The 23,399-nt window shown below is 41.2% G+C and overlaps 1 protein-coding gene across 4 annotated transcripts in view; it reads left to right on the forward strand.

Annotated features, from left to right (window-relative positions):
- The window catches only part of SYK (spleen associated tyrosine kinase), a 103,983-nt gene that overhangs the window by 63,910 nt on the left and 16,674 nt on the right, over nucleotides 1–23,399 (forward strand). For all 4 annotated transcript variants that reach the window (XM_060153567.1, XM_060153568.1, XM_060153569.1 and 1 more), the window contains 4 exons: nucleotides 7,903–7,984; nucleotides 9,406–9,583; nucleotides 20,564–20,773; nucleotides 21,615–21,804. In XM_060153567.1, the coding sequence (XP_060009550.1) occupies nucleotides 7,903–7,984; nucleotides 9,406–9,583; nucleotides 20,564–20,773; nucleotides 21,615–21,804 (660 nt within the window). The remainder of the gene's footprint in view (nucleotides 1–7,902; nucleotides 7,985–9,405; nucleotides 9,584–20,563; nucleotides 20,774–21,614; nucleotides 21,805–23,399) is intronic.

Raw genomic sequence — 23,399 nt, forward strand, 5'->3', positions numbered from 1 at the left:
CAGAACAGAGAAGTGAGTTTAGTGTGGTGTTTGAGGGGAAAAGTTATGTAATAAACCTGAATGGAATAACTATCTGTTTTGATATCATGCTCCCAGTCAGTGTGGATCAGCTTGTGGGAAACATCAGCCATGAGGGGGCATCCCTTTTGCGGGGGGGGCGGGTGACAGTGACGGCTACCCATGCCAGGGTGGCATGTTAGGAGTTGGGGACCAGGTTGTCAAGGCAACACATGCTCTATGTTGGTGTCCCTTTTGCCCCATGACTTGGTGTTTGTTTCAGGCCACCAGGGCCAGTAGGTGATTGAGGCATTGACCTTGAAGAGGTCAGCATTCCCCATGATCAAAGGCGAAACTCATGGAGAGTTTCCACGGTGGCCACCTTCTGGCCCACCTGGCCCTCGACCCCTGTTGGCATTCGCCCCTTCTCCTTGGACAGGGCTCACCTGGTTGCCAGGATGGCATCTCACAGGACCATTGTCTGGGAGAAGTAGGTCAGATGGTACCCCATCAACTGAGGTGATTCAAAATGTGTTCTGGTTCAGGGTGCTTTTCAATCATGAGTCATCTTTTCAGGAGTCCTGATCAAATGCTACGTTGACGAAGCTTCATAGCACAACTCAGGGAGGGACACTGAGTTGCCCATGCATGGTGCCCCATCAGCAGGCCCAGAACCTTTCGCTCGCCTGGCTTCCTTGGCCTCTCCACGCACCAGGTCTAACCGGCAGCCATGGAGGAGCCCCCGTGGACGTGGGCCATGCCCCTGGCTCCCACCGCTTGTTTCTTCATTGTTCTCTTTATGATGGCCCACAGCTGGTGTGCCAACACATAGCCCTTCCCCATGCGCAGTCCCAGAAATGAGCAGTTTCACTGCAGACAGAGTAGACAACAGCAATCCACATTTATCTTAATTCTGTGGTTTCCAAGGGCATCATTCAGGGTTCACCCAGAGAAGCGTGACCAGAGATTTATGCGTGAAAGACACACAGCACACTCACACACATACACACACATGGGTACATACATAACACACGCATGTACATATTTATACAAACACACATCTATATACATGTACACACACACAGATATAGAGACCTATCACTAGGACTTGCCTTACACAACTGTAGGGGCAAGTTCAATGTCCATAGAGCAGATCATCACGAAGGGAGGATGAGCAGGGTGGAACCACGCAGGGAAGAGCCAAAGCTATCATTCACAGCCAGCCAAGGGTCAGTCACCCCTCTCCCCTTGGTGCCCTTTCTCGCTTAGGAAAGCCTCAGTCTCTTTTAAGGACTCTTGACCGATTAAGCCAGCCCCATCCGGGATAATCTCCTCAAATTAAATCAGCAAATTAAGGATTTTAATTACCTCTGCAAAATCCCTCCACAGCAGTACCAAGATCACAGTTTGATTCATTAACACAGGAATATCATTCAGGCTAGCCAGGTTGACACATCAAAATGCCATCACCCCAGGAAACAGTAACCCAGCACTGTGAGGAGACAAGCCCCACTCCCACCCCTGTCCTTGTCCCAAGCAGGCTGAAGCCAGCTCAGGTCACCCACAGTGACTAAAGAAATATACAGAAAATAAGTTTTAGTAGATCTTTAAATTAAAGAACATGTCTAAGGAAAGTTGAAGAAAATATCAGTAAGACTGCCTAAAAATAAAATGTGTGTGGATAAGAACCATAACATCATCAAAAGAAACATAATAAACTTGGAATAAGTATTAGTAATGATGATCCATATATAAGGTTAATATCTTTAGTATGTAAGGAGTTTCTATAAATCAATAAAATTTTTAACTGTCTAACAGATTAATGGGCAATAGTTTATAGTAAAGCAAACATAAATAGCTCTTAAACATAGGAAAAGCTGTTCCATTTCATATAACAGAAATGCAAGTTAAAACTGTGGGGCTCCTTTATGTCCGCCTGTGAAGCTGATCCAAATAAACAAGCTTGGTGACACCACACAACAGGGGTGTGGTGAGTAAGCACAGCTGTAATTTATTGGAGAAGTGTGAAATCGTACAATCTCTAAGAAAGGCAATCTCACAACATCCATCAAAATTGAGAGTACATATAACCTCTTAACTGCAATTTTACTTGTAGGTATTTATCATACAAATATTCTTGCATTTATGTGTAATCATGTATATATGAAAATGTTTATTCTAACGTTGTATCATTGACAAAATCTGGAAATAATTTAAAAGTCAAGCAATGAGAAATAAATGAAATCAGCTACAATAAAATTCATACTGTGATGGGTAGCTGAGATCTAGAATTGTTTCCAAAATACAATGTTAATTGAAGACAACAAAGTCATGCACGTATATATGTGCTGATATAGTGTAGAATGTTCCAGAAGAATACAGAAAATACTGATAACACTAGTTGCCTTGGGAGTAGGAAATGGGGTGTCAAGCAGACCCACTTTTCATAGTAAACCCTGTTGTGCCTTTTAAAATTTGCCCCTCCTAAATTATTTAATCAATTTTAAAGGATAATTAAATATTAGAAACTAATCTGATTAATACTGTGGAAATACTTTTCTGGCTAAAAGAGGGCTGTTGTCTATTTATTTTTAAAGCATGCTGTTGCTGTTTCTTTTTTTTATTATTTATTTATTTATTTTTATTTTTTGGCTGTATCGAGTCTTAGCTACGGCACGTGAGCTCTTTGTTGAGGCATGCAGGATCTTTCGTTGCAGTGCGTGGGCTCTCGTTGTGGTGCATGAGCTTCTCTCTAGTTGTGGCATGGGGGTTTTCTCTTCTCTAGTTGTGGTGCACAAGCTCCAGAGTGCGTGGGCTCTGTAGTTTGTGGCACACGGGCTCTCTAGTTGAGGCGTGTGAGCTCAGTATTTGTGGTGCACGGGCTTAGTTGTCCCAAGGCATGTGGGATCTTAGTTCACTGACCAGGATTGAACCTGTGTCCCCTGCACTGTAAGATGGATTCTTTACCACTTCCCAGGACCACCAGGGAAGTCCCTATGTAAATTTATAACAACTTTGAAGTATGCATTGAATTTTCATAAATATCAAAAATATCAATAGTTAATTGATAAAGGAAGGATTGTGTGATTTAAGCAATGGATTAAAAATATTTTAATTGCTCACCAGAAATATTTTAGGAGAACTAATACTTAGTTTTCACAAATAGAAGGGGAATTTTCCATTATTTAACCAGTCATGAGAAAAGACTTGTGGGAATTATGTCAAATATCCCATTTGTTAAGCTAAGGTGTAAATAATTTTCTTGAATTTGTTAATTTGATCAATATAAATAGTTGTTTTTAATAATTCAGGCACAAAATGGACATGTTTGAACTTGAATTAACTCTAGCATGTAGGTAGTTAATGACAAGTGTTTTTTGATTTGCAGAATATTATTAATCAGATAATTTGAAATTCCATAATAAAAACTTTAGAGCAGGTGTATTTTTCTTCTCTTTAGAGATTAGTACGTTTTAACACTTAAAAATATAAATGGATTTAATTGAAAAATCAAAGTATAATTCACCCTCTCCTTACCCCCTGCCATCACTTACTCTAAGGACTTGTAGTCCTTACAGGAATAAAATTTCTCCTGTTATTAGCCTTGGAATATTTTTCTTTGCTACTTTAAGTGCATAAACCTATCCTTCTATTAAGGATGATTGGCAGAGTTGGAACAACAGCAGCCTTAAAGACTGTGCTTCTGTTTCACAGTTCAAAGGCAGAGTCTCTAAGATGAGACATAGCATTCACATTTATCTTAGTTGTGGAAAAGTGTTCCAGAATTTCAAGTTAAAACCCATTTTACATGTTTTATTCCAACACATACATTGCTGGTTGGAATATTTTAAGACATTTTATTTATTTATTTATTTATTTTTTTGCGGTACGTGGGCCTCTCACTGCTGTGGCCTCTCCCATTGCGGAGCACAGGCTATGGACGCGCAGGCTCAGCGGCCGTGGCTCACGGGCCCAGCCGCTCCGCGGCATGTGGGATCCTCCCGGACCGGGGCACGAACCCACGTCCCCTGCATCGGCAGACAGACTCTCAACCACTGCGCCACAGGGAAGCCCTAAGACATTTTCATACATGATTCACTAGTGTTCAGCTGGGAGGGAAAGAAGAATCCTTAAGTCATACCCATTTACTTGGTAATGTGGGAGCAGTGGACCAGACCCCTGAGAAAATATTTCCACATGATTATAAAGGGCCAGATTTTAGATCTTTGCTTCTAAGGTGAGGGAAGATTAATTATGAAGGTGAAGTGTTTGTTTTCATGGATCTGAAGCAAACCTAAGATTATCTCATACCGTGGCCAAGAAGAGTCTGCCTTCACCTGTGGAACCTTAGTCCCCATTGGGACCATGGTCATTCCACCAGAGACCAGAACCATGTCTGGTTTGGGCAGCCAATATTTCTGAAGCCTACTGGCTCTTTTTGTCACTTCAGTTGTGACAAATATGTTGTCATCTTTATTACTGCTGTTGCCTGATTTGAAAATGTCTTTTAAGAAGTCTAAAAATTAAAGTCTATAAATGGCCATCAGAACATCTAGCAATACTCCCCAATCAGGAAACTCTGAATTAGCCTACCAGCTCCATAACAGCAATATTTTTTTTCTCTCTTTTGTTCACTTCTGAATGTGCACTTCTTAGAAACAGGCACGGAAAGAATATTTGTCAAATATATATCCTACTTGCAGTTAAGCCTGGCCAGTCAGAGATCACAGATCATAATTTATAACCTAAACAAATATTCTTTTTATTGTTGTGGAGTGATCTGTTTTTACCTGAATTTGCAAAACTTAAAGAAAAATCGCAAATTGCTCTTTGGAAGGTGGAAAGCTAAGGTAGCTAGTGCCATCTAGTGGTGTCCTTCAGCTTTGACTTCTGTTTCGAATACCAGCAAAAATGGGGAAAAAAGCAACATTCAACATTTCATTTATACCTTGTTCTCTGTGTAGAAAAGGGGATGCTATTGATTAGGACAGAATAAGTTATCAAATACAAGGAAGAAAGAATAATGACAAATGATAGACTGGACCAGCAAACTGGGCCAGCAATATGTTTTTCATTAAATTAAAATTTCTTTAAATTCTTCGATAATTTATCATTTTGCCTTAGAGCTCATTCTTTACAAAGTCCTCAAATTCTCCTTTTCAACTGAGCATTTGATTCCAGAGGGCTTTTGTCATTGTTTTACTAATGGCATATTCACCGAGTACTCTGGGAAAGATGAAACTTGTATTTTGTATCTTCATCTTCACATAAAGTCAATACTACCCTTTTAACAGACACAGCAGAAAACCTCCCATTTCTTCCAAAGAACAGTCTCTCGAGTGTAGTTCCATCCTCTGTCCCAGTCAGGGCAGGGAGGGCCGAGGGGTCCGCACAGGGAGCTGATGTGGTTATTGAGGGAAACTCAAGGCTCTGCAAAGGCTCCTAGTCAAGTGGTGGTCCATGTGGGAAGCATTGAAATGAAGTCCTGAACCACCTCAGCTTAAAAGATGGGACCCGACCTTTCAAAGAAGACCCCCAACCCGTTTCCTTATCCATAGCCAAGACAGATGAGGGGTGAGCACCACACAGCTAATCAGAGTATACATTACTGTGTCCAGGGCTTTAGGCAAACTGTGTCCGTCCCTACTGATTCTTACTCCTCGTGCCCTAGTATCCTTTTCAGTACTTTTTACACCCCCCACCTCTGTTTTTAAATTCTCTCCCACAGGATTCATATGGCAGGTAATTGCATTTTGACTTAATTGTAACAGCCTTTATGAAGTCCTGCTCTGGAGAACGTTCCATCAGGGATGGAGAGGCTGCAGCCCCAGGATACATCTCTAAGTGAACAAAGGGTGGGAGGTCTTCCAGTCAAGAGAAGGGGTGCTGGTGCCCTGTCTTTGTCCATGATGGTTGGTCCTGGTGTCTTGAAGTTTTGTCTCTTTGGATTCAGAACCTCCCTACCTCGAGGGAAAATCAGAGAAATTGAAATGATAGTCAATGTGAACCTAAAAGAGACCTTTTTTTAAAATTTGAAAACTATTTCCATCTTAGAGTTTGATTGCCAGAGAGAATTGAGCAGAGCAGGAGGATGACAAGCCTTGGGAATTACCTAGTTTCTCCTAGGACAGTTCTGTTGAGACAAGATAATTATTTTATAAATGAGAAGTGAGCTCACAGCACGTCTGATAATCTCGTAATTATATGTAAATTTTTAAAAGTGGTATATTGTCATTTGGAATTATCCACACCTATTCTTTGTTAATATAAGAACTTGAGAGAGAATTCAGTTTTAAATCACATTAAGTTTACACTTCACATCTCCCAGTTTGAAGGGTATCTCCATTCATTCATTCATTCATCATGTGTTTGTTGAACCCATTTTTGGTTAGCATCAGTGGTGGGTTGAGTGAACCAAATTTAGTAGAAAAGCTCTAATTCAGTGAATAAATGACTATGCCCCCTGTAACTTATATTCTGTTTTCATTTTTGATATATCATAGCTACTTCTATTAAACAGTTTGATAAGAATGCTGAGATAGTCGTCAGAAAATAGATCCAGTGACACGCCATTGACACATAAGAGCGAATGTCCCGTAGGCTGTCAGAAGGGCCTTTTGCCCAGTGAGCAGTGGCTCTGTAGAGCTCAGTAGGTAGCAAGAAGGTTTGGAGACAAGTGGACAAGTGGCGGCAGTGATGCACTGTGACTTTGTTACTGTACTTTTGGTTCCCGGGCTTGGGATATCAGGAAGGCAGCAGAAGATTCAGTGTGTACCAGGAGATAAGTGACTGTGTAAAATTAAGCTTACTGTCTCTGTTTCTTTAAATTTCTCCAAAATCTGGCAGTATCTCATTCCTTTGTGGCCAGTGTTTGGGCACTGCTAAGGTAAATAGATATATAAAATTTCCACTCACTCATGCCAAAAAAATAGTTTGAATCGTGGTTTTCCCATGAACCAAATTTAGTAGCAATACCCTTGTTTTAAGCTGGGGTGAAGGTGGATCAGACAGACTTTGAGATAGAGACTTTTGGAAGGGAAAGGATATAGGAATATAACAGTGGATTTTCCCCCCATTATTTCATGCTGCAGACTGATGCAAATTGAATAAGTAATAGGGAAGGTTGCCATTAATAATGGCCAGCAAGGCTTTGTCTCCATATGCTTCAGTTACCTGCTCTGAGTACAAGGAAGAATTACTTTCCTTCCGGCTAGCAAAAAGAGGCTTCCCCATCTCACAGGGTCCATGATGATGATGATTACGACAATGATGAAGATCGACAGCAGGGGCAGTGGACCCTGGGCTGCTGGCAGCCACTTCCTCTTGGGACCTCTAGCTTACTGACCAGCGCTACCCTCTGGCATCTACCCAAAAGTTGCTACATCTCCATGGATGATAAAGATATAAGAGGATACTAGGAAGGCATAGGTATTTGGAGTTGGGGAGTGGGTGGGAGCAGCTGGTGGATACCTAGTGTTTCTTTTTAAATAACTTCCCTACAATATAAAATTAAAGGGAAAGAAGTAATGGAGGAAAACAAATCCAAAGGGATAATGAGAATCTTCAGCATCTTTTAGTAAGTGGAAGTAGGATTTGAAAGGGCATGTAAGTAGGAAGGAATACCACCCAAACAGTTATGATTAATTCTCTCACAATGGGACCCCTGCCTGCCCCTTTCTTTGTGGGAGCAAGAGCTTTATTTAACCCTCACAGCATCCCATCAGTTGCCCAAAGAATGAGATAAGCCATGTCGTTGTTATTTTCCCATCTCTTTTCCTAGTTCCTTCCTTTGTCTTCCCTGCTTAAGTTAAAATGTGATTATTTGGAAATAAAAATAATTACGCAGATCAACTCAACAGTGTTATCCCTGAAGAAAAGTGAGCTGTTATCATTTGTGTGCCTCAGGGCTCCTCATCCCAAAGGCCAGAAAGTTCGGTGACGTTCAACCCTTATGAGCCAGACCGAGGGCCCTGGGCCAACGAAAGAGGTGAGAGATGCACCTTTTGTCCCTGGGTGTTCACAGCACAGAGCTGTCTCCCACAGTCCCTTGCCGATTGCAGGGTGGGCTCACCCCACTGTCAGCAGCTGTAACATAGCACTGGTTAGCAGCAAGTGGTCCTGTCATCTGGTGGCAGGGGACAGATGCCACGTGTCTGTGAGCAGTGCTGTCTGTTGGATGAAATGGTCTGTACGGCCTCCATCACAATAAATTGGCCACGTGGAAAATATCCTTCAGTCCTGCTGCTTCAGGATTTCTCACCTCTTGCAACAATAACTGATACTACTCAAAGTTTCCATTTCTAAGATCCTGTTCTTGGGAAAATGTCTGTGTTCAAGAATACGTTTCAGCAGGAGGTGCAGAAAGAAATGGGTGACTGGTAAAAACTGAAGGAATGTCTGAGTTGTTGGAATTCAACACATGTTCAGGGAATTGTAGTGATTCTGTGAGGCCAGGAGAGGATAGGATTCAGAGAGGCACCCCCTCAAACTCAATAGGCCTCTACTAGACTGATCAGAAATGGGACCTCTGGGTGACCTTCTTAGGTTTTCTAGGTGGCCCCAGGTTTTTTTAAATTGGTGAACTTGGTCTGTTTAATGCTACAAAAAGAAAAGCACCCCCAAACTTAGTAGCTTAAATCAACAGCAATCATTTAATTATCTCATGCAGATCATGAATCTGGACAAGGCTGAGCTGGTCCATGGTGGCTCAGGGCCTCTTGCAGGGAGATTGGGGGTGGAGCTGGGCCAGCAGGGGGTGGAGGCTGTGGTGAGACTGGGGCTGGGGCTCTGGCGGCTGGCCAGCATCTCCCTGTCTCCACAGAGCCTCGGAGGCTCTCAGTCTGGTCTCTCCGCCTGGGCTGACTGGAACATTCTCACAGCATAGAAGGGGTCAGGGCAGTTAGACAATTGCATAGCATCTGAAGCTTCAAGAGGCAGATTTCCAGCAACCCAGGCAGAAGGTGCATAGCCTTTTAGAACCTTGCCTGAGTATATCACAGACATCACTTCTGATATACTCTATTGGTTGACATGATTACAAAAGCCACTGAGGTGAGGTGACATAGATTCCACCTCTCAATGAAGGAGGGTCACAATTTTCAGACATAGTTTAAAGCCACCACGGCCCATTAGGAGGGCCCCATCTGTCTTTGCCTCTGGCAGGAAGACCCTTTCTCAATGTTCATTAGTGCAAGAACAGGGGTCAAGTACAACAGGGATGAAGGGCTTTTTCCTACCCCGCTACCAGCTGCCTTGAGTGCCTTGAGCGCTCACAGACACCATAACTGCCCAAGGTAACCAAGGTCTTAAAAGGCAAGCTGTGAGCCCAGGAGGTAGGGGTTGGAGGGACGATGGCAGTTTCATGGGGAATCCAGCCCCAGGGTTGTGCATTTCTTGACTGCGTTGCAGAAGCCCAGAGAGAAGCCTTGCCCATGGACACCGAGGTCTATGAAAGCCCCTATGCAGACCCCGAGGAGATCAGGCCCAAAGAGGTCTACCTGGACCGGAAGCTGCTGACCCTGGAGGACAAGGAACTGGGCTCTGGGAACTTTGGGACGGTGAAGAAGGGCTACTACCAGATGAAAAAGTAAGTCAAAGCTGTGCCCTGTCACAACACACTCATTCTCATGTGAGCTTACATTCTAGAAACTACCACATATACATGTATTGTGTTTATTTAATCTCAGATGCAAAATTTAACCTGGCATGGCTAAATCCTTTGTTATCAACAGTGTAGTTTTTGTTCTGTTCTGGTACAATTGAAGTGAAAGCATCCATTATATATATTAACTGTGTATGTAATAGTTATATACATATTAGTTTAGATGTATTATGTGTCCCTTCCAGAGAATTAGAAAATAGAAACAAGCAAAATATAAGAAAATAAAAACATCCTACTTTACTACTCAAACACCGCTACTGTTAACAAACGTGTCTATATTTTTTTTGATCTTTATATGTACACACGTGCACATATGTACTAATTAATTAAAATGCAATCATTCAGTGATAACCCAGTGTTCTCACTTATTTTCTTTGATTTTTAAAAATTGTATCTCATTTCCCTTAACCAGAAAATTCTTTTTTTTTTCTTCTTTTTTTAACATCTTTATTGGGGTATAATTGCTTTACAATGGTGTGTTAGTTTCTGCTTTATAACAAAGTGAATCAGTTATACATATACATATGTTCCCATATCTCTTCCCTCTTGCGTCTCCCTCCCTCCCACCCTCCCTATCCCACCCCTCCAGGCTGTCACAAAGCACCGAGCCAATATCCCTGTGCCATGCGGCTGCTTCCCACTAGCTATCTACCTTACTACGTTTGTTAGTGTGTATATGTCCATGACTCTCTCTCGCCCCGTCACAGCTCACCCTTCTCCCTCCGCATAACCTCAAGTCCGTTCTCTAGGAGGTCTGCGTCTTTATTCCTGCCTTACCCCTAGGTTCTTCATGACATTTTTTTTTTCTTAAATTCCATATATATGTGTTAGCATACGGTATTTGTCCTTTTCTTTCTGACTTACTTCACTGTGTATGACAGACTCTAGGTCTATCCACCTCATTACAAATAGCTCAATTTCGTTTCTTTTTATGGCTGAGTAATATTCCATTGTATATATGTGCCACATCTTCTTTATCCATTCATCCGATGATGGTCACTTAGGTTGTTTCCATCTCCGGGCTATTGTAAATAGAGCTGCAATGAACATTTTGGTACATGACTCTTTTTGAGTTTCGGTTTTCTCAGGGTATATGCCCAGTAGTGGGATTGCTGGGTCATATGGTAGTTCTATTTGTAGCTTTTTAAGGAACCTCCATACTGTTCTCCATAGTGGCTGAACCAATTCACATTCCCACCAGCAGTGCAAGAGGGTTCCCTTTTCTCCACACCCTCTCCAGCATTTATTGTTTCTAGATTTTTTGATGATGGCCATTCTGACTGGTGTGAGATGATATCTCATTGTAGTTGTGATTTGCATTTCTCTAATGATTAATGATGTTGAGCATTCTTTCATGTGTTTGTTGGCAGTCTGTATATCTTCTTTGGAGAAATGTCTATTTAGGTCTTCTGCCCATTTTTGGATTGGGTTGTTTGTTTTTTTGTTATTGAGCTGCATGAGCTGCTTGTAAATTTTGGAGATTAATCCTTTGTCGGTTGCTTCATTTGCAAATATTTTCTCCCATTCTGAGGGTTGTCTTTTGGTCTTGTTTATGGTTTCCTTTGCTGTGCAAAAGCTTTGAAGTTTCATTAGGTCCCATTTGTTTATTTTTGTTTTTATTTCCATTACTCTAGGAGGTGGGTCAGAAAGAATCTTGCTGTGATTTATGTCATAGAGTGTTCTGCCTATGTTTTCCTCTAAGAGTTTGATAGTTTCTGGCCTTATATTTAGGTCTTTAATCCATTTTGAGCTTATTTTTGTGTATGGTGTTAGGGAGTGTTCTAATTTCATTCTTTTACATGTACCTGTCCAGTTTTCCCAGCACCACTTATTGAAGAGGCTGTCCTTTCTCCACTGTACATTCCTGCCACCTTTATCAAAGATAAGGTGTCCATATGTGCGTGGGTTTATCTCTGGGCTTTCTATCCTGTTCCATTGATCTATCTTTCTGTTTTTGTGCCAGCACCATACCGTCTTGATAACTGTAGCTTTGTAGTATAGTCTGAAGTCAGGGAGCCTGATTCCTCCAGTTCCTTTTTTTGTTCTCAAGATTGCTTTGGCTATTCGGGGTCTTTTGTGTTTCCATACAAATTGCAAAATTTTTTGTTCTAGTTCTGTGAAAAATGCCAGTGGTAGTTTGATAGGGATTGCATTGAATCTATAGATTGCTTTGGGTAGTAGAGTCATTTTCACAATGTTGATTCTTCCAATCCAAGAACATGGTATATGTCTCCATCTATTTGTATCATCTTTAATTTCTTTCATCAGTGTCTTATAATTTTCTGCATACAGGTCTTTTGTCTCCTTAGGTAGGTTTATTCCTAGATATTTTATTCTTTTTGTTGCAATGGTAAATGGGAGTGTTTTCTTGATTTCATTTTCAGATTTTTCATCATTAGTATATAGGAATGCCAGAGATTTCTGTGCATTAATTTTGTATCCTGCCACTTTACCAAATTCATTGATTAGCTCTAGTAGTTTTCTGGTAGCATCTTTAGGATTCTCTATGTATAGGATCATGTCATCTGCAAACAGTGACAGCTTTACTTCTTCTTTTCCGATTTGGATTCCTTTTATTTCCTTCTCTTCTCTGATTGCTGTGGCTAAAACTTCCAAAACTATGTTGAATAAGAGTGGTGAGAGTGGGCACCCTTGTCTTGTTCCTGATCTTAGTGGAAATTGTTTCAGTTTTTCACCATTGAGGATGATGTTTGCTGTGGGCTTGTCGTATATGGCCTTTATTATGTTGAGGAAAGTTCCCTCTATGCCTACTTTCTGCAGGGTTTTTATCATAAATGGGTGTTGAATTTTGTCAAAAGCTTTCTCTGCATCTATTGAGATGATCATATGGTTTTTCTCCTTCAATTTGTTAATATGGTTTATCACATTGATAGATTTGCGTATATTGAAGAATCCTTGCATTCCTGGAATAAACCCCACTTGATCATGGTGTATGATCCTTTTAATGTGCTGTTGGATTCTGTTTGCTAGTATTTTGTTGAGGATTTTTGCATCTATGTTCATCAGTGATATTGGTCTGTAGTTTTCTTTCTTTGTGACATCCTTGCCTGGTTTTGGTATCAAGGTGATGGTGGCCTCGTAGAAGGAGTTTGGGAGTGTTCCTTCCTCTGCTATATTTTGGAAGAGTTTGAGAAGGATAGGTGTTAGCTCTTCTCTAAATGTTTGATAGAATTCGCCTGTGAAGCCATCTGGTCCTGGGCTTTTCTTTGTTGGAAGATTTTTAATCACAGTTTCAATTTCAGTGCTTGTGATTGGTCTGTTCATATTTTCTATTTCTTCCTGATTCAGTCTTGGCAGGTTGTGCATTTCTAAGAATTTGTCCATTTCTTCCAGATTGTCCATTTTATTGGCATAGAGTTGCTTGTAGTAATCTCTCATGATCTCTTTTATTTCTGCAGTGTCAGTTGTTACCTCTCCTTTTTCATTTCTAATTCTATTGATTTGAGTCTTCTCCCTTTTTTTCTTGATGAGTCTGGCTAGTGGTTTATCTATTTTGTTTATCTTCTCAAAGAACCAGCTTTTAGTTTTATTGATCTTTGCTATTGTTTCCTTCATTTCTTTTTCATTTATTTCTGATCTGACTTTTATGATTTCTTTCCTTCTGCTAGCTTTGGGGTTTTTTTGTTCTTCTTTCTCTAATTGCTTGAGGTGCAAGGTTAGGTTGTTTATTCGAGATGTTTCCTGCTTCTTAAGGTGGGCTTGTATTGCTATAAACTTCCCCCTTAGAACTGCTTTTGCTGCATCCCACAGGTTTTGGGTCGTTGTGTCTCCATTGTCATTTGTTTCTAGGTATTTTTTGATTTCCTCTTTGATTTCTTCAGTGATCACTTCATTATTAAGTAGCGTATTGTTTAGCCTCCATGTGTTTGTATTTTTTACAGATCTTTTCCTGTAATTGATATCTAGTCTCATGGCGTTGTGGTCAGAAAAGATACTTGATACAATTTCAATTTTCTTAAATTTGCCAAGGCTTGATTTGTGACCCAAGATATGATCTATCCTGGAGAATGTTCCATGAGCACTTGAGAAAAATGTGTATTCTGTTGTTTTTGGATGGAGTGTCCTATAAATATCAATTAAGTCCATCTTGTTTAATGTATCATTTAAAGCTTGTGTTTCCTTATTTATTTTCATTTTGGATGATCTGTCCATGGGTGAAAGTGGGGTGTTTAAGTCCCCTACTATGAATGTGTTACTGTCGATTTCCCCTTTTATGGCTGTTAGTATTTGCCTTATGTATTGAGGTGCTCCTATGTTGGGTGCATAAATATTTACAATTGTTATATCTTCTTCTTGGATCGATCCCTTGATCATTATGTAGTGTCCTTCTTTGTCTCTTTTAATAGTCCTTATTTTAAAGTCTATTTTGTCTGATATGAGAATTGCTACTCCAGCTTTCTTTTGGTTTCCATTTGCATGGAATATCTTTTTCCATCCCCTTACTTTCAGTCTGTATGTGTCTCTAGGTCTGAAGTGGATCTCTTGTAGACAGCATATATAAGGGTCTTGTTTTTGTATCCATTCAGCTAATCTGTGTCTTTTGGTGGGAGCATTTAGTCCATTTACATTTAAGGTAATTATCGATATGTATGTTCCTATTCCCATTTTCTAAATTGTTTTGGGTTCGTTATTATAGGTCTTTTCCTTCTCTTGTGTTTCTTGCCTAGAGAAGATCCTTTAGCATTTGTTGTAAAGCTGGTTTGGTGGTGCTGAACTCTCTCAGCTTTTGCTTGTCTGTAAAGGTTTTAATTTCTCCATCAAATCTGAATGAGATCCTTGCTGGGTAGAGTAGTCTTGGCTGCAGGTTTTTCTCCTTCATCACTTTCAGTATGTCCTGCCACTCCCTTCTGGCTTGTAGGGTTTCTGCTGAGAGATCAGCTGTTAACCTTATGGGGATTCCCTTATGTGTTATTTGTTGTTTTTCCCTTGCTGCTTTTAATATGCTTTCTTTGTATTTAATTTTTGACAGTTTGATTAATATGTGTCTTGGCGTATTTCTCCTTGTATTTATCCTGTATGGGACTCTCTGTGCTTCCTGGACTTGATTAACTATTTCCTTTCCCATATTAGGGAAGTTTTCAACTATAATCTCTTCAAATATTTTCTCAGTCCCTTTCTTTTTCTCTTCTTCTTCTGGAACCCCTATAATTCGAATGTTGGTGCGTTTAATGTTGTCCCAGAGGTCTCTGAGACTGTCCTCAGTTCTTTTCCTTCTTTTTTCTTTATTCTGCTCTGCAGTAGTTATTTCCACTATTTTATCTTCCAGGTCACTTATCCGTTCTTCTGCCTCAGTTATTCTGCTATTGATCCCATCTAGAGTATTTTTAATTTCATTTATTGTGTTGTTCATCGTTGCTTGTTTCATCTTTAGTTCTTCTAGGTCCTTGTTAACTGATTCTTGCATTTTGTCCATTCTATTGTCCATTCTATCTCCAAGATTTCGGATCATCCTTACTATCATTATTCTGAATTCTTTTTCAGGTAGACTGCCTATTTCCTCTTCATTTGTTAGGTCTGGTGCATTTTTATCTTGCTCCTTTATCTGCTGTGTGTTTTTCTGTTTTCTCATTTTGCTTATCTTACTGTGTTTGGGGTCTCCTTTTTGCAGGCTGCAGGTTCGTAGTTCCTCCTGTTTTTGATGTCTGTCTCCAGTGGCTAAGGTTGGTTCAGTGGGTTGTGTAGGCTTCCTGGTGGAGGGGACTAGTGCCTGTGTTGTGGTGGATGAGGCTGGATCTTGTCTCTCTAGTGGGCAGGTTCACGTCTGGTGGTGTGTTTTGGGGTGTCTGTGGCCTTATTATGATTTTAGGCAGCCTCTCTGCTAATGGGTGGGGTTGTGTTCCTGTTTTGCTAGTTGTTTGGCACAGGTTGTCCAGCACTGTGGCTTGCTGGTCGTTGAGTGAAGCTGGGTGCTGGTGTTAAGATGGAGGTCTCTGGGAGATTTTCGCCGTTTGATATTATGTGGAGCTGGGAGGTCTCTTGTGGACCAGTGTCCTGAAGTTGGCTCTCCTACCTCAGAGGCAGAGCCCTGACTCCTGGCTGGAGCACCAAGAGCCTTTCATCCACACGGCTCAGAATAAAAGGGAGAAAAAGTAGAGGGAATTAGTAGAAGTATGAGGAAAGAAAGAAGGAAAGGAGGGAAGGAAGGAGGGAAGGAAGGAAGGAAGGAAGAAAGAAAGAAAGAAGCAAAGAAGGAAAGAAGGCAAGAAGGAACGAAAGGAGGGAGGGAGGGAGGGAGGGAGGAAGGAAGGAAGGAGGGAAAGAAGGAAAAACAGAAAGAAAGAAGATACAGTAAAAATAAAATAAAGTATAATAAAGTTACTGAATTAAAAAATTCTTATTTTAAAAAAAAAAAAAGGGACGGATAGAACCTTAGGACAAATGTTGGAAGCAAAGCTATACAGACAAAATCTTACACAGAAGCATACACATACACCCTCACCAAAAGAGGTAAAGGGGGAAAAATCATAAATCTTGCTGTCAGAGACCACCTCCTCAATTTGGGATGATTCGTTGTCTAAAGGAGGGAAAGAAGGAAGGAAAGAAAGAAAGAAAGAAAGAAAGGACGAAGGTAAAGTATAATAACGTTCTTAAAATTAAAATTGATTATTAAGAAAAAAATTTTAAGAAAAAACCATGGACGGATAGAACCCTAGGACAAATGGTGGAAGCAAGACTATACAGACAAGATCTCACACAGAAGCATACACATACACATTCACAAAAAGAGGAATAGGGAAAAAAATCATAGATCTTGCTCCCAAAGTCCACCTCCTTAATTTGGGATGATTGGTTGTCTATTCAGGTATTCCACAGATGCAGGGTACATCAAGTTGATTGTGGAGCTTTAATCCGCTGCTTCTGAGGCTGCCGGGAGAGATTTCCCTTTCCCTTCTTTGTTCTCACAGCTCACAGGGGCTTAGCTTTGGATTTGGCCCTGCCTCTGCGTGTAGGTCGCTGGAGGGCGTCTGTTTTTTGCTCAGACAGGACGGGGTTAAAGGAGCCGCTGATTCGGGGGTTCTGGCGTACTGAGGCCGGCGGGGAGGGAGGGGCACGGAATGCGGGGCGGGCCTGCGGCGGCAAAGTCCGGCGTGACCCTGCACCAGCCCGAGGCGCGCTGTGCGCTCTCCCGGGGAAGTCGTCCCCGGGTCCCGGGAACCCGGCAGTGGCGGACTGCACAGGCTCCGCGGAAGAGGGGCGTGGAGAGCGACCTGCGCTCGCACACAGGCCCCTTGGTGGCGGCAGCAGCAGCCCCAACGTCTCCCGCCCGCCTCTGGGGTCCGCGCCTCCAGCCGCGGCTTGCGCCCATCTCTGGAGTCCGTGCCCTCAGCCGCGACTCGCGCCCGTCTCTGGGGTCCGCGCCCTCAGCCGCGGCTCGCGCCCGTCTCTGGGGTCCGCGCTTTCAGCCGCGGCTCGCGCCCGTCTCTGGGGTTCGCGCTTTTAGCCGCGGCTCGCGCCCGTCTCTGGAGTTCCTTTAAGCAGCGTTCTTAAACCCCTCTCCTCACGCCCCAGGAAACAAAGAGGGAAGGAAAAGTCTCCTGCCTCTTCGGCAGGTGCAGACTTTTCCCCGGACTCCCTCCCGGCTAGCTGTGGTGCACTAACCCCTTCAGGCTATGTTCAAGCTACCAACCCCAGTCCTCTCCCTGCGCTCCGTCCGAAACCGAAACCCGAGCCTCAGAGCCTCAGCTCGCAGCCCCGCCCGCCCCGGCGGGTGAGCAGACAAGCCTCTCGGGCTGGTGAGTGCCGGTCGGCACCGATCCTCTGTGCGGGAATCTCCCCGCTTTGCCCTCCGCACCCGTTGCTGTGCACTCCTCCGCGGCTTCGAAGCTCCCCCCTCCGCCTCCCGCAGTCTCCGCCCGCGAAGGGGCTTCCTAGTGTGTGGAAACTTTTCCTCCTTCACAGCTCCCTCCCACTGGTGCAGGTGCCGTCCCTATTCTTTTGTCTCTGTTTATTCTTTTTTTCTTTTGCCCTACCCAGGTACGTGGGGAGTTTCTTGCCTTTTGGGAGGTCTGAGGTCTTCTGCCAGCCTTCAGTAGGTGTTCTGTAGGAGTTGTTCCACGTGTAGATGTATTTCTGGTGTATCTGTGGGGAGGAAGGTGATCTCCGCGTCTTACTCTTCCGCCATCTTCCTGCTCTCCCTCCAGAAAATTCTTGATTACAAATATCCTTAGCATAATTATTTACTTTATCCTGTAATTTCAAATAATAGTATATATTACATAACAGTTAGAATTGCTAAATTACTAAAAATCTCTTTGTACTTCATTTGGTCTTTAGAAGGAATCCAACAGGGAATGTTCAGTAAAAGTACTGGTCCCTAAGTACTTTGAAAAATACTGGTTTCTAAAGTCCTTTGAAACAAATCTTCTCTGAAAATCTGTTTGACAGGAATATAATTGGGTTTGGTTGTTTGATGCTATTTTAAATTTAAGGAATTAGTGTAATTTTTTTTTCTTGACCCTTGAATCATGTAAATGATTCAAGGGTCAAAAATATAGACAAAAGTATGCACAGAAACTTACACTTTTAATCCTGCCCCTTCCACCGTATGTGTGTGTGGATACATGTATATATATATATATATATATATATATATGTATATGTATATGTATATATATATATGTGACTGCTATGCTTATTTTTAAATATATGTGTATACATATATATATCACAGTTATTTTGTAAAATGAATATAAATTATCCTGTATTAAGGTATAGATGTTCTCAACTAGTTTGTGATACTCAAATTCCTTGCTTAATTAAATATATAAATTAACATAGATATAACTATAGATACATAATTTCAGCTAGAGATTTGGGGAGAGGAGAGGCCATATAGGTGAATTGGGGGCAAAATGATGTCTTTACAATCCCGAGTCTTCCAATCAATAACAGTGACCCATCCTTCCATTTACTTGGGTCTTTTATTTCTCTGAGCAGAGTTGTTTAGTTTTTTTGTGTAGAGGTCTTGTACAACTTCTTTGTTGGATTCATTCATAGGTATTTAGTATTTTTGATGTTAATATATGTGGTATAATTTAGAAATTCTTACTTGTTATTCCTTGGCATTGCTTGAATGCGGGATATGACTGGTTTAGTCTGTTGGCCTGATACCCAGCAACTTTGCTTAAAGTCCCCTATTATTTCTCACTTATTATTTCCAGTAGTTTATCTATGTATTCTTTGACCCAGAAATATATCTATAAATAACAACAGTTTTATTTCATCCCATCCAATCCTTATATTTTTATATTTCTTCCTTGCCTTATTGTACTAACTAGGAACTGTGGTTCAGTGTTGAATAAAAGTGACAGTAGCCTCATTCCTCCTTCCTGATTTCAGGGGGAAAACTTTCCACATTTCACCATTAGGTTTATAGCTACTGTTTATCAGATTATGAAAGTTTCCTTCTATTCTACTTTTCTGAGGGATTTGTTTTTAATCCTAAATGTGTATTACATTTTTTGTATACTTCTTCTCCTCTGCTGCTAGGACCACGGGCTTTTTCTCCTTTATTGTGTTCATGTGGTGAATTATACTGATTGACTTTCAGATGTTCAACCCACCTTGCATTCCTGGAATAAACCCATCTTGTTCATGAATTATATATTCATCATATCTTTTTCATAAATCACTGAATTTAATTTATTAATATTTCCCTTTGAATTTTTACATCTACGTTCGTGAGGGATATCAGTAAATTATTTTCTTGTAACTTCTTTTTTTTTTAATGAGGTTAATGTCATCCTCATAAAATGAGTTGAGAAGTTCCCTTCCTCTTTTTGTTTCTGGAAGAGTTTGTGGGTGTTCTCTCTTCCTTAAACATTGGGAAGAATCAAGAGGTTTTTCCTTGTTAATTTTGACCCCTACCTCACACCATACATGAAACCAGTTCCAGGTGGATGGCAGACTGAAATGTGAAAGGTAAAACAATAAACTGTCTAGAGATAGCATAGGATAATATTTCCTTGGTCTCAGGAAGAGGATGCAGGGGTCTTCTAGGGTGCTGGTGATGCTGTGTATCTCTATCTGTGTAGGAGCTATAGCATGTGTCCAATGTGTAAATACTCTTCTGAGTTCTGCACTGAAGCTGTATGTTCTTTTCTGAATGTATGTCAGACTTAGTCTGTTACTCTGTTATTTTACCTATTTTATGGGATAGTTCTGTTTTTATTCTCCCATTTCAGAGTTCAACAAAAGAGGTATATTTCTTGTATTTGTGGGAACTGTATCATGGAGAGATGCAGTTTCTCAAATCATACGTAGTTAAGTTCCATTCATTTATTTAAGCCCCACTATATCAGAATATTTTCAAGAGTTGAAACATGACCCAGGTGGTGTTTTTATTAGAAAATGGAAAGTAATTAGTTTTTTTCAAACTCGTTGAAGTGTGCTTAAAATTAGCAAAGCTCAGTTTTTAAAAGTTTTATAAATTATGAGCTTTAACAGTATATGTTTTTTAATTCTCCAGCTAGAAATTCATTGTAACATATATTAAAGGCATGTTGTATTTACATACACTACACATAATCTGAGATGATACATCTCAAGATGTTACTGGAATTCCTGTATGTCATAGTTTGTAAAGTTTGTTGGAAAGTTATTTAAATATTCTACAATGTGTTGGCTTTCTGCTTGGCTGCGGCATTCTTCAGCACTCTCCCATTATTTTTAACCAATTGAGTGTTCCTCTCCTTGTCTATAAAATGAGAGAACATGATTGGAAAATTAGTCATGTATAACATGGCTTCTTAAGACGCATTTCCATTCTGTGACAGATATTTCTATAACATCATTTCTAGCGTAGGAATTATGCTTCATGAAAGATAGTTACCTACATGTGAGCCACTTTGAAAAGCTTCTTATGTGTTGTGATTTCTTTTGCAGAGTTGTGAAAACAGTGGCTGTGAAAATCCTGAAAAACGAGGCCAATGACCCCGCGCTTAAAGATGAGTTATTAGCAGAAGCAAACGTCATGCAGCAACTTGACAACCCTTACATCGTGCGCATGATTGGGATATGCGAAGCCGAGTCCTGGATGCTGGTTATGGAGATGGCGGAACTTGGTCCACTCAACAAATATTTACAGCAGAACAGGTATCTTTGGTACCCCAGAAGCTCATACTGTGAGGGGCAGGGCCCACCTGCCCAATGCACATCATAACCTGATTTCTACAGGAAGCCTTGTCTCCTCCCACACCTTCCCAGGGTTGGTCCACACTCAGGGAGACAAGAGAGCTGTAGTCTTTGGATCAAGTGCTCTTTAGTTCTTAATGTGTAAAGAAAAACTCTAATCCAACAATTTGGTCTCCTTTGCTCACTCTGTACTGGCCTGGTGATAGAATCAGCCTTAGACTATCTTGGCAAGCAGTCTCCCCTCACCAAGCAGAAAAAACATGCTCTTTTAAAAGAAATATTTAAATAAACAATTATAAAAGAAAACAGTGATATTTTACATGTCTGGCTGACCTCTACATTCCCTTGAGTAATTACTTCTGAAAACATCCGTTGCTATTAACTGATTACAACCATCGATGGAGTAATCATTCTGTGCTCATCTCCAGCCATGGTTGAGATGGAGGAACTCACATGGAATAAGTCGTAATAATAGCCACTGATTACTTTATCGCATTTGCTACATTATGTTTATACTTAACTGAGACTCAGGGTTGGTTTTGCTAGCTATCCAATATTGGAAGGGGGATTCCAACTGAAGCCTGTCTGTTGGTGAGCCAGGTCTGACCACCCCATTATACTGCTTTTCATGCAATTCAAAGCATACCTTGAAAATTCTACCAGCTGAACACCAGTCACCACCATTTGTGACTCTTGCTTAAGAAGAATAGGAAGTGAGTGGGTTCATATTCTGTGTGCATGGTTGGTTGTTCTAAAATGGACTCTTGTTCACTATCACTAATAACACATTTGTGACTTTCAGGCATGTCAAGGATAAGAACATCATAGAGCTGGTTCATCAGGTGTCTATGGGAATGAAGTATTTGGAAGAGTGCAATTTTGTGCACAGAGATCTGGCTGCAAGAAATGTATTGCTGGTTACTCAACATTATGCCAAGATCAGTGATTTTGGACTTTCCAAAGCACTTCGTGCTGATGAAAACTACTACAAGGTAGGAACAACTTAGCCAGTATTCAGAGCATCAGGTAGTAAAAATCTGAAATGCAAATGTATGGTTTCTTAATTTATTATGGTAGGGTTTCAAGAAGCAATTTCCTTATTTAAAAATAACTATGTAAGAAACTTTCTTCTTAAGCTTTGATTCTATTGTTTAAAAAATGGAAATACTCTAATATGTCACAACTTGGGATTTACTCAGAATAGTATCTTCCAAACTATGTTCCTTGGAGCAATAGGGAATCAAGGTATTAATGATGATTCATTTGGAAAAAAACAAGAATAGAATTCCTTTGTTAAATTGTTTTGGAAAATATGCGTTGAACAAGTTGACTCTTGCAGGACTTTTCAAAGCTCCTCTCTGAACCCTCAAATGAACTAATAGCAACTAAAAGAAGGGGAAAAAATAAGAAAGCCCCATCCTCATATGAATTCAATCACAGTCTGTATGTAGAGTCTATGTTGATCAATTAGAAGATGTACTAGGATTGAGACCAGGTGGTGGAAGAGTGTACCAAGAACAGATTCCCACCTCTTCAGGTCCCTGGGAATGTCCAGCCACCTCAGAAATAGACAGCATACCTTGAAGATCTAACTAGTGAATGGCAGGATGGGATCTGTGGGATTGCCCTGTGTGCCACACCCTGGAGTGGCTGGAGAAATATGCCTAAGTATCCACACCTACCCACCCACCCTTTCTCTGAGAGCCAGGTGTGGGTATGACAGATAGCAGCAGATAGCAGCTCTTGGTCAGCTAAGGGTCAGCACAAAGGTACGAGCAACAGTAGCAGAGCTCCCATCACAGCTCCTCACTCCATTCTTCATAGAGAAGCTGGCCCCAAAGCAAAGCTGCTTCAGAAATGAGCCATCATGAGCAAAGTATCAAGTGAGCCCTTTGCAGGGACTGCTGGGAGATGGAGCAAAGGGAACAATAGCCTAGAATAACAATCACACATGCACACCAGAAAAAAAATAGATTTTATGTTGGAGACACTTTGTAACATACACTTCATCAAGATAATTAGAAGAAAATATAGACTAAAACAAGGACTCAAAGAGGAGATGAAGAAGTTGAGATGACAAATAATCCCAAAACTTAGTGCATTAAAACAATGCCAAGCATTTATTTACACACAGTTCTACACTGTAGGCAGAGCTTGGTGGAAATGGTGCATCTGTGCTCCACACAGTGTCTCAGGAGGTGGTTCCAAGGGGGCAGAGGATTTACTTCCACTCTGCTCACTCACACAGCGAATGACTGATTTGACATGGGCTGTGGTCTGGGACCTCCACTGGGCTGTACCCATTAAACAATAACTTAACTACATGTGGCCTCTCCATGTGCCCCTGAGCTTACTCACAGCATGGCAGCTGGGTCCTAAGAGCAAGTTACTCAAGAGGCAGGAAGTGGAGGCCGCCAGGCTCCTAAGTTCAGGGCCCAGGAACTGACTCAGAGTCATGTCCACTTATTCTATTGGTCAGAGCAGCCACAGACCACCCATATTCAAGGGAGTGGGGAGGAATGTCAAAGAACACGAGGGCCAATTTTTTCAACTGCCACAGATATTAAACAACATACCATTGAAAGTA

The sequence above is a fragment of the Lagenorhynchus albirostris genome, chromosome 7, assembly GCF_949774975.1.
Source record: "Lagenorhynchus albirostris chromosome 7, mLagAlb1.1, whole genome shotgun sequence".
Taxonomy (NCBI): Eukaryota; Metazoa; Chordata; class Mammalia; order Artiodactyla; family Delphinidae; genus Lagenorhynchus; species Lagenorhynchus albirostris.